The sequence below is a fragment of the Elephantulus edwardii genome, unplaced genomic scaffold (genome assembly GCF_000299155.1).
Source record: "Elephantulus edwardii isolate Elephantulus edwardi_28Jun2011 unplaced genomic scaffold, EleEdw1.0 scaffold00055, whole genome shotgun sequence".
Taxonomy (NCBI): domain Eukaryota; kingdom Metazoa; phylum Chordata; class Mammalia; order Macroscelidea; family Macroscelididae; genus Elephantulus; species Elephantulus edwardii.
In genome coordinates, this window is record NW_006399805.1 from 8,981,192 (window position 1) to 8,995,888 (window position 14,697).

Genomic DNA, 14,697 nt, shown 5'->3' on the forward strand with positions numbered 1-14,697 from the left:
ATTTTTTTATTTCTTATTTGTGTGTGTGTGTGTGTGTGTGTACCATCAAATCAAATATGACTGGTACAGGAGGAGGTTGCCACTCCTTCTCCAGCAGAGCATCTGGTGGATTTGAACCTCGTACCTCTGGGATTGCGGAAGAAAAGCATCTTTTTAACAGTTGCAAAATATTTCCAAGCAAAGATGTACTGTGATGTGTTGGACCATTCCCCTATTGCAGAACTCAGAGGTTTCTTTTTCTGTCACTTTTAGAATAAACTGTAGCACAGTGGCTGCTACCAGAAAGGTCAGAGGTTCAAGCCCACCCTCGGGTCTGCAGGAGGAAGGGTCTACAGTCTATTCCCATGCAGACAGTTTAGGAGATCAGCTCGGGCAGTCCTCTGGCTACTGGTCACAGTGAACATCTCAGCACATGAACTTGTGGCCACTCTGATGAGCCTATTAAACTAGATTTCTAGACAGCAAAGTTCAGTTAGGAGAAGGGATCTTTTCAAGGCTCTTGATTCATGCAGTCTCTGGACATCACGGGTGGCTTGCCCATGATTATTCACTGAAAGGTTGTAGGTTCAAATCCACAGTGATATCACAGAACTGTCTGGTAATCTACTTCTAAAACATCAGTAACTGAAAACCGTGTGTGAACGTCCATGACCCGAAGCCAGAAGAATTAGATGGTGCCCAGCTGCCACCACTGACCACTCTGAAAGGCCAGAAGGTCCTGGATAATGGAGGAAAATGTGGAACAGAACTCAAAATCAGAAAAATGGCCAGATGTATGATTCTGATAGAGGCTGGTAGGTCCCCTGAGACTATGAGCCTTGGCCACGCTTTGGACCTGGAGCAAAATTCACACACACACACACACACACACACACACCCTGCTCAACTTTCAGACCAACCATAAACAGTCTATACGGTGGTCAATTACACTCCCTCCTTAGAATAAGTAGCCACATAAGGGGAAATGGTGCGTTTTCCCGGAGATAAAGCCCAGAAAGCAAGAAAGAAGGGATAAAAGGAGTCCTGGAAATCAGAACTGCAAGAAGGAAGTGAGAAAAAGGCCTAAGTCGTGAGTGCTATAATGAAAGTCATAAACCAGAATGTGTATGAATGGTTAAATGGAAAATCAATCTGCTTTGTAAACTTTTATTCAAATCACAGTTTTAGAGATCAAGTAACATAACTGAACACAAAACAAAAAGTATCCGACCTGAGCTTTAGCTCTGATCCACATGAGAGCTGTCGCAAGTTGGAACTGTCTCTGTGGCCGCATGATTTGGGCTTTTATTGCATGGCCAACTCGATGATCAGAGACACCCCAGTGATAGTATATGAGTTCACAGAAGTGCCCAGCCCCTTGGGGCCTGAGCCTTTAGGCGGAGAAAACCACCCCTCGTGGGCTTGATATTCAAAATGCATATCATAAGGAAGAAGCTAGTTCGCTGTGTCACTTTGGTCATTTTCCAAGGCCTCTTAACTATTTGTGTTGTTTCTGTTATAAAATCCCCAGTTATGGTTTTGGCTTGTTTTTCTGGGAAATATTTGTGTTTTCGTATTAATTTGGAAGCATTCATGGCAGTCGTTTTAAGCACTTTAAAGATCAAGGCATTTCTAGTAATGTTTTCATTTGCCGCCTCTGTCTCGTTAGGAGACTGTGATGTTCATGGAGGTGGCAGCACAGCCTTGATTCTCAGTGTGATGTAAGCATCCTGTGAACTGCAAACCCAAATCTCGGGCTCAGTATGATTGCACAAAGGGTAAGTCTCAGGGGCGTGGCTGGCACTGAATGTATGTTTGGAATCTTGGACAAAGCCTGAGAGATCCCCACCCCCCAGTCCTTCACCGGGCTATCTGGCTTATGACCTCCACGCTTAAGCTGTACTTGCAGACTTTGGATTTATCTGACCCTTAAGCCAGCTGCCTGTGGCTCTGCTCCCTGCTGTCCCCCCTTGAACAGACTGATGAGCCCCTGAAGCCAGCAACCCTGTCTGCCCAGGCACCTCTCTCTTGAGGTCTGACCCACAGGCCAGGGACTGCTAGATGCAATCAGGTGAGCCACTTCCTTGACATAATATCTATATGCACACACATCATTGCGTGTGTGTGTGTGTGTGTGTGTGTGTGTGTGTGTGTGTGTGTGATGTTGTAGCTGCTGTTGTGTCCCATCAAGTCAGAACCAACCCAGAGCTGACCCACCAGCGGGTTTTCAGAGGCAGTTAATCTCATGGGAGGAGATTGCCCATTTTTCTCCCGAAGAAGAGCTGGTGGATTTGAACTGTATGCCTTGGGGATTGCAGCGCAGTTTCTTACCACTAGGCCACCAGAACTCCCTATATGAATAATTGGCTGCAGAGGGTCAAGGACTGCAGTCTACAATATGGATTGAGGCTCAATGTCAGGAAGACAAAGATTCTCACCATTGGACCAATTGGCAGCATCAGGATGGATGGTGAAGAGATTGAGATTGTATACAGCTTTAGTTTGCTTGGCTCCACAGTCAACAGTCTTGGCACCAGCAGCCAGGAAATTAAAAGGCGCATTGCCATGGGAAAGTCTGCTGTTAGGGACCTCTCTAAAGTACTGAAGAGCAATGGTGTCTCTCTGGAGACTAAGGTGCATTTGATACAGGCCATGGTCTTCACAATCACTTGTTATGCATCAGAGAGTTGGACAATGACCAAGGAGGATAGAAGGAGAATTGATGCCTTTGAGATGTGGTGCTGGAGAAGAGTATTGAGAATACCATGGACTGCTAGGAAAACAAACAGATTTGTCCTGGAGAGGGTTAAACCGGGTGGCTCCTTGGAAGCAAGGATTCTGAGGTTCCGTCTAACATACTTTGGACATGTTGTGAGGAGAGACCGGTCCTTGGAGAGGGACATCATGCTTGGGAGGATGGAGGGACGGAGCAGGAGGGGAAGGCCCTCTATGAGGTGGATTGATTCAGTGACTCGGGTAATCGGGATGGGAGTGTCAGAGACAGTGCGATTGGCACAGGACAGAGCAGAGTTTAGGGCTGTTGTACATAGGGTCGCTATGAGTCGCAAGCGACTAGATGGCACATAACAACAACAACATATGCTTTGATATCTAATGTGAGTAGTTGTGTGAGTTCAAAACCGTAGCTTAAAAAAAAAAACAAAAAAAAACAAAAAAAAAACCGTAGCTTAAAACTTTAACAAAGTTAATGGACCCGCAGTTGCTTATGGGTGGAGTAGTGAACTTCTGCCTCATCTGTTTTGACTCAGAGTGACCTGTGTGTGTGGAGTATTTAGAAGCAGTTGGCCAGGCCTGTCCTCCAAGGCTCCTCTGGGTGGGTCTGAACTGCCCACCCCTGGACTGTCTGTTGAGCAGGTAACCATTTGTGCCCTAGCAAATTGCTGTTGTCACAGAAGCACTGGGAGTGTGTCAGCAGAGCAGTCTGAAAACGGAGCCTGGGCTCCAGGCTGAAGTCTTGCAGACTCTGGACTCCACGTTGGACCATGACGCAGCCTTCCTACCAGTGTTTCCTGTCACGTGATGCAGTGCTTTACAGGAGCATTCCTTTGTTCTGAGGTCGGGCAGGTGAGGGGGTATCTCACAGCCCATCCCCAGAAGGCGTTTCCACTATGGAAGACGTGATAAGTTTTACCCGAAGGGTCATTATAAGTGTGCAGAATTATTGAGAAATCTTTATAATGGGCCGCTAGAAACAGAACTGATTGAGAAAGCAATTTAATAGGTTACCCCCGCAGCCCTCATCCCTCATCTCTTGGCACTATCCTGTGACAAACCCCAAAGCAAGTACTCTTACATATCCTTGTTGTTGTGATTGTTATGTGCCATCGAGTTGCTTGCGACTCATAGCGACCCTGTGTACAACAGCCCTAAATGCCGCTCTATCCTGTGCCAATCTCACCGTCTCATACACACTCATTCTCACCACTCTACGCACAGAATCCTTAACCAATCACAAAAGGAGCTATGGTGGCTTAGTAGTAACGAGTTGTGATACCAGTCCAAAGGTTCAAATCCACCAGGTGCCCTGCAGTAAAAAGAAAGGCAATATCCTGCCGTGTGACTTACTGTCTCTGAAAAACCCACCGGAGGGTCAACTACGAGTTGGTTCCCACTGAAGGGTATACAACAACAATCACAAAATCCCAGTCAATGGTGTCCCCTCCCCCCCGCTAAGTCCCAGTGCTGAGATGCCCCTTGTTTGACCTTCTCAGCGGGCATTCAGACAACTAGGATTCTGTAACCTTTAGTTCTCGCGCTGATAGCACGTAAATGCCTTCTTCCTCATTCTACGAAGAAGCCAAAGTCTCCACTCTGTGAGTGTGCGTGCAGACTAACTCCACTTCTACTTCAAGTCGACTCCTGGTTACTAGTCCATGACACCATGCTCTAATTTCACATCTGTGCATGTGCCTCACCCTGCACAACTAGACTGCTGGGTTCAGGTGAGGGGACAAGGACCTCGGGAAGGAACGAGACAGCAAGAAGACAAACCTAGAATGCAGAAGGCCACATCGGAGGGCATTCTCACACACACAGACACACATACTGTCCACTCAGATAGCATGCGGAAGTGTCTCAGCAGAAACAATGATTTTACTACAAAAGATCCTAGTCGAGACCTACCTTCCAGCGACCGTACCTGTCCGCCAGGAGCCCAAAGAGGATGCTGAACACCATGTAGCCAAAAAACACCATCTAGGGGAGAGGAGGGGGCGGATATTATTCTCTAAGCAAAGCATTCCTAACAAGTCCATTTACAAAGAGCGTTCATTCCTCTTACCCACATGTACACTGGCAATGTATGAAGAGCGGGAGTTAAAGACTGGGGGCCTCTGGACCCCTTTCCTCTGGCTTCTGTTAAAACCTTCGGGATGTCAGAGCTGAGGATTAAGAGGCTTCTTGCTATTGCCACACCTCTGTGCTGCTGCCTCCAGGTGTCCACAGGCGTCTGAGAGCAGGGAACTCCTCCCTCAGACTCAGAAGGATGGCTTTGCTCTCTCCACTCACATGGATAATTGTGAATTTCCATTTTGCTTTAAAAGCAAAAATTCATTACCGACACAATTGAGGCCACTGAAGCCATCTCCCTTCATATTGTTACATATAAATAGAAACTTCAACCAAGTTGAATCACGCATGAGAACTCTGCAAACAGCAAATATCCCACTTCCTCTGAGGGTTTCTTATTTTCATCCATCCTTTTCCATGTAAACCCTGTAACGAGCCCACTTATACTTCTTACCTTTTAATTGTGACTTGAGGGAAAGTTTACAGAGCAAATTGGCTTTCCATTTGACAGTCTATGTACGTACTGTTTGAGGGCGTTGATTACAGCCCCCATATTCCATTCAACAGTCTATACATATTTTGTTGCAGGACCTTGATTACATGCCCCACACTGTAACAGCATACTTCCTGCTCCTTCCCTGTGATTCTCATTTCCATCCATCCTTCTTCTCTATCCTCTCCTACTCTCTGGACTTATCCCTGGTCAAGTACAACCCTTTTGACCTTGTAACATTGATTATTCTAAGGAGTCTATGTCTCTTGGTGTTGTTGACTAACTTACTTGATGAGTGGACTCCAACTCACAGGCAGGCCATGGACAGCAGACGGAAGCTTTGCTCCAGCCTGCATGATCCTCACAGTTCCCCGCCTTACGGCCGTGGTTGCTGTCTCTACAATCCTTATAGGCGAGTCCATCTAGTTCATCATACGGTTGGAAGCTGAGTCACAGGGGTTATTTCAGTTCCAGGATCAAGGGGTTCGAAGGATTATAGTTTCTGGGGGTAACACCAGTATCTACCAGACCAGCAAACCTGATCTATTTTCTATGGTTTTGAATTTTGGTCCACTTTTTTATCCCGCTCTATCAGGAACCTTCAAGTGTAGCCCCGTTTAGAGCGTGGTAGCTGGTCACCATCCAGTGCTCCTGGTCTCCAAGTCATGACAACTGAAATTCACGTAATCCTTTGGTCCTTTAGACTAATAGCCTTCAATTTTATTCACTCTGGACTAATCATCTTTGATTTCTTTCACTCTCCTTCGTCTCAGTCAAGGATAAAACAAGAGTTCCACCTTAGATGGCCCCCAGCAAGGTAAATACTATTATTTACACATTCTAGCATCATTATCAAGACTACCCACCGACCTGCAAGATTGACAGGTAAGAGGAACAGGTTTGGGTGGGTGGATGAGAAGATGTTCACGGTCACGTAGGTCTTGTAGACACTACTTCCATGCGCCTGTCTAGATCGACGAGAAATCTCACAGCTCATTACTGTCAGGTTGGACTCGACTCACAGCTGACCCTCCAGAGATGTTTCCAAGGTTGTAAATCACAGGAAAAGACAGTCCTCTTTCTCCTGAGGAGTCACTGGTCCATTCAGACTGATGGAGAAGCACCAGCTTTGAGTTCTCAACACAACTCCCAACAGGCTAGGCCCCAGAGCTCCCCTGTAAATAGCGCCCAGTGCATAGTAGGGCAGAAGGCCAAGATACGGCACCATGCTAGCCATAACCAAACACCATGAAGAAAGAGTCAGTGGACCTGGGAGCTCAAGACCACTGTGGAGTGGACGAGATGTCAAGGTCAACTGGTATAACACGGTCCGTGCACATTGTTCTCCATTCTGCTTTCTTGTTTTTACAATAGAGTGTCCATCCTGATAAAATTCAAGGTCCAATTAGAACGCCAGGGCCCCAGCTAGCACAGTGGTTTGCACTTGACTATTGACCTAAAAATTGGTGGTTTGAATCACACAGTTGTACCCCATCAAGCCCTGGTAATTTGTGTCTGCCTTTGGCTTTTGTGCATAGCCAAGACCCTAAGAAGCAGTTCTCTGTTAACACCGGGGTTGAAACAACTTAAACAACAGTGGGTTCACCACCTGTTTATAATTACTGTTTTTCCAATGTCCTGTCACCTTCCGGGACCCGCTGGGCAGCAGCAGTGAGCTGTAACCCAATGTCTTCACCCACAGCTGTTTCTGCCTTCACACAGTTCCGGCGAGTTCCTGATGATTCCAGGAGATTCATGGAAAAATGCTTGCTTGTGCTCTTCCAACAAAAAAGCTCTTCCTTTCTCACCATCCACTTTGTTTCCTCTTCCTTTCCTCGCAAGTCTCACCAACAGGGAGCTCACTGCCTTCAAGTCAGTTCGGATGTGTGGCCCTTCCTTATGTGGGCCCTCCCTCCCGTGTGGCCCTCCCTCGGGCTTCCGAAGCTGTAAACCACGACCAAGGCAGTGCCTTGTCTTTCTCTCATGCAGCACCTGATGGATTTGAACTGCTAACATTTCAGTCAGCACCTCAACAGGTAAAAACACACTGGGCTCCAAGCCTCCCATCTGCACTACTAAGGAGCAGTGTGGTTGTATTTTTTACAGGACCAGTTTGTGCATCTGGTAGCCTTTGCTATTGTTGTGTACTATCGAGTCGGAACCGACCCATAGCTGGCCCTCTGGCAGGTTTTAGGAGACAGTTAATTGTCCAGGAGGTGATTGTCTATCTTTCTCCTTCAAAGCAACTGGTAGATTTGAACTTCATGCCTTTGAGATTATAGAACAGCTTCTTACCACTAGGCCATGAGAGCTCCCTGGTAGCCCATGAAGTACAGTCCGTATACTTCAACACCATAATGCAAATGCACTGACTCATCTTTGATTTTCCTTAACCATTGCCCTTGACTCATCTTTGATTTTCCTTAACCATTGTCCTTGACCATGGATGGGAGCCAGTTGAAACCTATAGGTTGAGTCTGGGACTTTAGTCTTTTAGGTGAAGATTCCCAGAGGCACGTTCTGTCACCACTTCCCAGCTGGCGTCCAGCCCTCCAGTCTCATCACCTCCAGGTCTCTAAGAGCTCCCAGAAACAACAGAACCTGTGAGTTAGGGGACCACATCCCTGTTTGCTCTCACTGGGCGGAGAGGAGGAGAGGAGGCAGGAGGGGTGGAAGGGGAGCAGGAGAGGAGGGACCCTGGAAGGAGGAGCAGGGGAGTACTACCATCTCCTCCCCCACCAGCTGGGCCCTCACAGCCCAGGAATCTCACTCACCGTGGTCACCAAGGCCACCTGCCAGTTCTCCAGTTGCCACTCACAGCGGATGACAGGCGACACCACAGCTATCAGCATGATCTCCATGGCCTCAGCAACCTGAGAGGGGCACAGGGCAGTGTCTAGGGGCTGGCTTGTCATCACACCTCCCTGTCCTCCGTGGCCAGCTGTATGCACACCTATGTGTCCACAGGCCTCAAGGTGGCGCTGGTGCATAGGCGCTTGAATACTAACCCAGAGGTTGACCAGGACATCAGAGGTGCTGCAGGAAGGCTGGGCAACCAGCTTCTGTGACGATTACAACTCAACTCATCGCCCTGGAATCAGAACTGATTCACAGCTGACCCTCCAGGGCTTTTGGAGGCTGTAAATCTCACCAGAGGAGACTGGCCATCTTTCTCCCGAGGAGGAGCGGGTGGATTCAAATGTCCTGACTTTGGGTTGGCAGAAGAAAGTCCTGGAAGACCTCAGAAGTCCTGGCCATGGAGGGCAGGCTGCTGTTGGGCGGCAAGGATGCTATTCCATACATCCTAGTCTTGGGGGTCTGGAAACCTCCAGATGCTCCCTTCTTTTCCCTTGTGTGTGAGAGACATGGGGGAAGGAGAAAGGTCTAGAAAAGGCCCTACCCCAGGGGTGGGTTAGGAAAAATGGAAACACCAGAGGCCATTTCTCAACATCCAGTGACAACAGACAGCCTCCACGGCCTGTGCATCTGGAGGTGGACACGCGGGATGGCCTGCGTCTGAGGACAGCCAGTGCAGATTACCATCTAGTGGAAAGGCGTGGACCTGCACCCTCTTTCAAGTCTGGATGCAGTTTCAGAGAGAACTTTTGTGTGGAGTGGTTTGGTTGACTTGGGAAGGTTAAAGAAATTCTACTCTATTTTTCACCCACTGAAACATTATCATAGATGAAAAGACAAGGCTCAAATATATTTGAAAGAAAGAGTCGTTCTAGAACAGAGGGGTTTTCCTCATTACTGTTGAGTCCCAGTTCTGACCCGCAGTGACCCGCCATCGAGTTCCTGAGGCTGCAGGTCTTCCGGGGAGGAGCCTGGCCAGCCTGCCCCTGGGAGCAGCTGGGGGCCTCCAAATGTGACCTTCTGGTTACCAGCCTGACACATAATCACACGCGATGTCATTTCTCTGTTAACCAGAAGGGTCTGTTGACTATTTGTCCTAGGTGGCCGATTCTTGGGAGCTTTTGTGGCCTAGTGGTGAGGGGCTGTGCTGTCAACCCAAAGGCAGGTGGTTCAAATCTACCAGCTGCTAAAAGGGAGAAAGACGGGCAATCTCCTCGCACTGGATTTACAGCCTCCGGAAACCTGCTGGCGGGTAAGGGTTCTGGATTCGCTAGCAGTGAGTCGGGGGCTTTTCTGCTCCATTATGTCATTGCATGTCCCAGTGCTGGATTCTTGTGCACTGTCACACCAGCTGTAAGTGAGGACCAGCAGCGGTTTTGTCCCTGTGTGTCACCACTGTTGGGGACAGCCCTGCAATTGAACTGTCCCTCTTCTTTGTACAAAGCATTGTTGGGCACCATCTGGTCAACTGGACCTCAGTGATCGCATGTGACAAAGCCCAGCTGTCCAGTTTCTTGGACCGTAATCCTTATGGAAGCGAATTACCAGAGTAGGCTCTGGATTCAAACTGCTGACCTTCTGGCTAGCACCCAAGTGCTTAACCATGGCACCACCAGGGCTCCACTTTGACTCAGAATAGCAGACAGTAAACAGCAAACCTTCACAGGAGGCTCCGAGAGGACCAATGGACGACCAGGCGATTCCTGTGTCCGGGAGGATGGCGGCCACTGTCTGCAGCGCACACGAGCATGTTCCAGGCACCACCGTCCCCCCTCCTCCCACCACCTTCACTTCGACTCCCTATATGAATATGGAATTCCTCGAGTCACAGGTGTGCATTTGCTACCAAAGATTAATTTGGAGTGACCCACTTCACTGTCTTTCCTACGGCACCCTCTCCTGGACGGACCCCCAGGAATGAAATCTGGAACAAACACTGTGTCCAGCAGTGTGATTCACTTTGGGTGGGACGTGAACTGGAAGACCACTCACTCCGGTGCTGCCCATGATGAGAAACAGGGCGATGTGGAAACGTCCAAAGCCGATGGTCTCCACGGCGTCCTCCACGGTGAAGGTCTTGGTCTCTGACAAGGACAGGGAATAGAGGAGGTGCAGGTCTCGATCTCTGACCAAGAGGAAAGGGGGTGGCTGTGAAGGTTAAGGAAAAGGATGGGAGTGTGTGGGAGAGAAGCTCGTAGGATGAGGCGGAATGGAGGGTGTTGGGAGGTCAGTTCGTTATTCTCAAAAATAACAATAGGGAGGGGATACTGGCACGTTCACGTGCTCCCACCTTTGGGCTGGGGCTCGGGGGCCGCCAGGCTCAGCTTTCGCAGGCTGATGATGGTAACGGGCTCCGGCCGCTTGGCTTCCATCTTCTCCCACCCAGCTTCCTGGTGGCAAGAGAGGGAGGGAGCGAAGGTCCCCGAGTGCACATTCCCGGAGAGAGCACACTTTCACCCAGCCTGTAGGAGAGTCTCGCTGAACATGTTACAAAGGGAATTAATTGGGGGAGAAGGAAAGAGGAAAAGGAGTGAATGAAAACCCATCCTTCCTGTAAACTTTCACTAGAACCACAGTAAATCTTGTTAAAAGGAACTGAAAAGACAGGCATTTGGCGTGTGTCAGGAGAGCAGTGTGTGAACGGAGCTGACTCCGTGCTCAGGTCTGGGATCCACGCTGGCTTGTTTTGTTCTAGCAGCGGCTCCGTAGCTGGAAGTGGTTCCTGACCTGACCTGGAGCTGACAGGAGCCTTCCTTTGCCCTGAGGTCAGGCAGGGTGGGATCTCACAGCCCTGGGGGGCTCTCCAGTGCTCAACCCGTACGCACAGGGGCATTATTGCTGCATAGCATTATCGAGAAATCTTCCTAACAGGCCACCAGAAACAGACGTGATGGAGAGAGCAGAGGTAGCTCGCCCTGGCATTGACTTGTGACCATACTGTGATAAATGGAAGAGCTAACCCAGCACTTCAACTGGTCAATCCTGACTCAGGGGGCTGTATGACAGAAGACTGCTACGGCTTTCTCCTGCAGAGCAGATGGTGGGTTCAAACCACCAACCTTTCCATTAGCAGCTGAGAATGACCGGACCAGCAGAGTGGCTGAACAGAGGAGCTCGCCCACCATCTCACCCCACACGTGACACTCCCTCTCCCCACTAAGTCCTCGACCTTAGACCTCCTGACTGCCACACCTCGGTGTCTTTCAGCCAGTTCTGACTTTGTGACTCTGATTCCCGCTCAAGTTGCACAGAATGCCGACGTCTTCCCATCCTGACTGTTTCTGCACGCTCATTAAATGTTACTTCCCTTCTACAGAGCGTGGGTTTTCCAGGACACCTTCTGCAAGCACTGGGCGAAGCTTCTATGAATTAACTCCCTCAATCCCGCAACAACCCTGGAAGCAGAGTACTATTACACCCATTTTAAAGATAAAGAAACTGAGGTGCAAGAGACCAAAGCTAAACCCAGTGCTGGAGCATGAATGCTCCACGCAGGGACATTCTAGGGCAGAGTAGAACCACCCTGTAAAGCTGTTGAGGCTGTAAATCTTTATAGCAGCAGACAGCTTCATCTTTTTCCCCACAGAGCAACTCGTGGATTCAAACTGATGACTTTTCAGTTAGCAGTCCCATGCTTAATCCAAGGTGCCACTTAACTTTGCTCCTTAACCCTTTGTTCATCAGAAATCACAAGGCCAAGAATATTTATAAAACGTATACATGTGTTTTCCTTTACAATTCTGTCATGGGTTGAATTGCATCTCCCCAGAATACATGTATACAATGATTTAATGTGGATGCTATATTCCATTATCCTCCATAATCTGTTAAACAAATAGCTGCAGGAATTAGAGTGCATTGTAACACTCCCTAATCCCAACACAGCCCTGATTGTATGTAAGGGGAGTTCTCCTAGGATGTGCCCTTTAATATAGTTTATTTCTCTCAAGATGAAAGGAGAAGAAAGTGAGGCGAGGTGACTGGAGTGTATCAGTATTACCAAGAAACAGAGAGTGCAACCTTTTTGGACCTCAGTCCTTGTGCAATGGAGCTGGTTGACTGGGAAAAAAACCAGAACACGTGGAGGTCTCCAGGGACACACCAGGAGCACAGAGACTGAAGGACCTTCCTCCTCCTCAAGCAACACAGAGAGGGGCCTCTCTTTAGGGCTGAATCTTGAGTTCAGACTACCAATTTCCTAAACTTTTAGAGTCCTCTACTTGTAGCATTTCTGATACAGCATCATTAGATACAAAGGCAACCTTTGTTTTTCTCTCATGAACTTTAAGACAGTTGTATAAAGCAGTAACTATTAATCTGTGACCTCTCCAAAGTACTGAAGAGCAATGGTGTATCTCTGGAGACTAAGGTGTGTTTGATACAGGCCATGATCTTCACAATCACTTGTTATGCATCAGAGAGTTGGACAATGACCATGGAGGATAGAAGGAGAATTGATGCCTTTGAGCTGTGGTGCTGGAGAAGAGTATTGAGAATACCATGGACTGCTAGGAAAATAAACAGATTCGTCCTAGAAAGGGTTAAACTGGGTGGCTCCTTGGAGGCAAGGATTCTGAGGCTCCATCTAACATACTTTGGACATGTTGCGAGGAGAGACCGATCCTTGGAGAAGGACATCATGCTTGGGAGGGTGGAGGGACAGCATGGGAGAAGAAGGCCCTCTATGAGGTGGATTGATTCAGTGACTGGGATAATTGGGATGGGAGTGTCAGAGACAGTGTGATTGGCACAGGACAGAGCGGAGTTTAGGGCTGTTGTACATAGAGTCGCTATGAGTCACAAGCGACTCGCCGGCACATAACAACAACAACAAACAGCCACACAGTGCATAAAGCTACAATTCATGACAGTAACAGCCCCAAGAAGGGGCTGAGTTATGAGGATGAAGGTTTCTGTACATTGTTAAAACTGAAGTAGCATTAATGTGAACTAGAGTAAGACGTTTATTGCAATCTCAATGGAAATCACTAAGAAAATACCTCCAACACATACAGTAAGAAAAATGACAAGGGAATGAAAATGAACCATCAGAAACGATCTAACACGAAAGACAGACAGATCGGCTAATGGTGGGTATAGTTCAATAGTGAATAATATTATTATAAAACAGTTCGCACTATCCCCTGTTTATTAAAAAAAATACCGGATTTACTCGAATAACTAAAAATGCTGTGGAGACAACTGAGATTTAAGAAAATTGCACACAAGCTGACCTTTCAATTTTTGATGTTCCGTTTACCTGATCTTTCAAATGAAGATAACACTATATGTGCAGGACTGTTGAGGATTAAAAAGAATCTATTTAAAACAATTATCACAGTGTCATGCAAATAACAGGTAGCCAGCCAACAGTAATTAGTAAGTTTAGTCTTGGCTTTCTGCACTGAGGAGCATTTAATTAAATCTTTAAATTCTCATAAATTCAAAAAAAAAAATTCTCATAAATTCATTAGCCATTTCTAAAGCAGTGTGACCTTTAGAATTTTATCTCTGGCCTTAGATTATTTGAAGCTCAATTCACATACAGTCAAATTCTCCCTTTTTAATGTATAGCTCTGAGTTTTAAAAATGTTTGCATACAGTCATACAACATCCATCACATGTCAGATAGAGAACCCATCAACCCAGAAAACTCACACTTACGTATTCCTCTCCTCTTCCAGTTCCTGTTTTCTGCCACTGGTTTTAACCTTTTCTAGGGTATTATGCAGACTTAGAGGCTGGATTCCTTGATTTCTCATCATCTGTATGTTGTGTGTATGAGAATAGGTTTCACTCATTTGGGGTAAACATCCCAGGAGACAGATGTTTGGGTTTTATGTTAATTGCATGTCTAACTTGACCAAAAAAGGTTATAAACTGTTTTCCAAAATGATTGCACTGTCTTGTGTACCCAGCAAGAAGTACTTTCTTCTCTTTTTTTGAAAATACCTATTAAAGTTTTTGCTTATTTGGAAAAAACAAAATGGGAATGATTGTATAAAACACAGTATAAATGAAGGATAGTGTGAAACACAGTGTATACGAACTTTGTAAGCAAACCAATATAGAACTTAAAAAACCTACATTTAAAAAAAAGACATCATTCTACCTATCAATATTAATGAAACATAAATGTATCCAACTCTTCAAATGGTAACAGAAACTGGGAGAATGACGGGTAACAGAAACTGGGAGAATGACGGGTTTCTGGGGATTTTGCTTTTTGGTTTGCTTTTGAAAGATGTAACTTTTTAATGATTTCAAAAGACACATTTTAGATTCAAATAGGTCCAAAGTGTGAAGATGGGCAAGGGCCTGCAGTGGCTGTATTAATATCAACGAGTCAGTCATGTTCAAGCAAGGTGTTGTTCAGCTTCCAAATGTATGGTTTTTTCTCCTTTATCATCCTATTATTAATTTCTAATTTTTGTGGCATTATGGTCTGATAAGACGGTTTGTATTATTTCTATGTTTTTGAATCTACTGATGCTTGCCTTGTGACCTAGAATGTGATCTATTCTAGAGAATGTTCCATGCACTTTGGAGAAGAAGGTATA

General features: G+C 46.8%; 1 protein-coding gene across 1 annotated transcript in view; it reads right to left on the bottom strand.

Moving 5' to 3' along the window:
• SVOPL (SVOP-like) overlaps positions 1-10,509 on the bottom strand; it is a 45,215-nt gene extending 34,706 nt beyond the window's left edge. The window contains exons 1-4 of the mRNA XM_006887213.1: positions 10,428-10,509; positions 10,130-10,221; positions 8,056-8,154; positions 4,624-4,695 (exon numbers count right to left, since the gene is read on the bottom strand). Of these exons, the coding sequence (XP_006887275.1) occupies positions 4,624-4,695; positions 8,056-8,154; positions 10,130-10,221; positions 10,428-10,509 (345 nt within the window). The remainder of the gene's footprint in view (positions 1-4,623; positions 4,696-8,055; positions 8,155-10,129; positions 10,222-10,427) is intronic.
• Between the last annotated feature and the right edge of the window lie 4,188 nt (positions 10,510-14,697).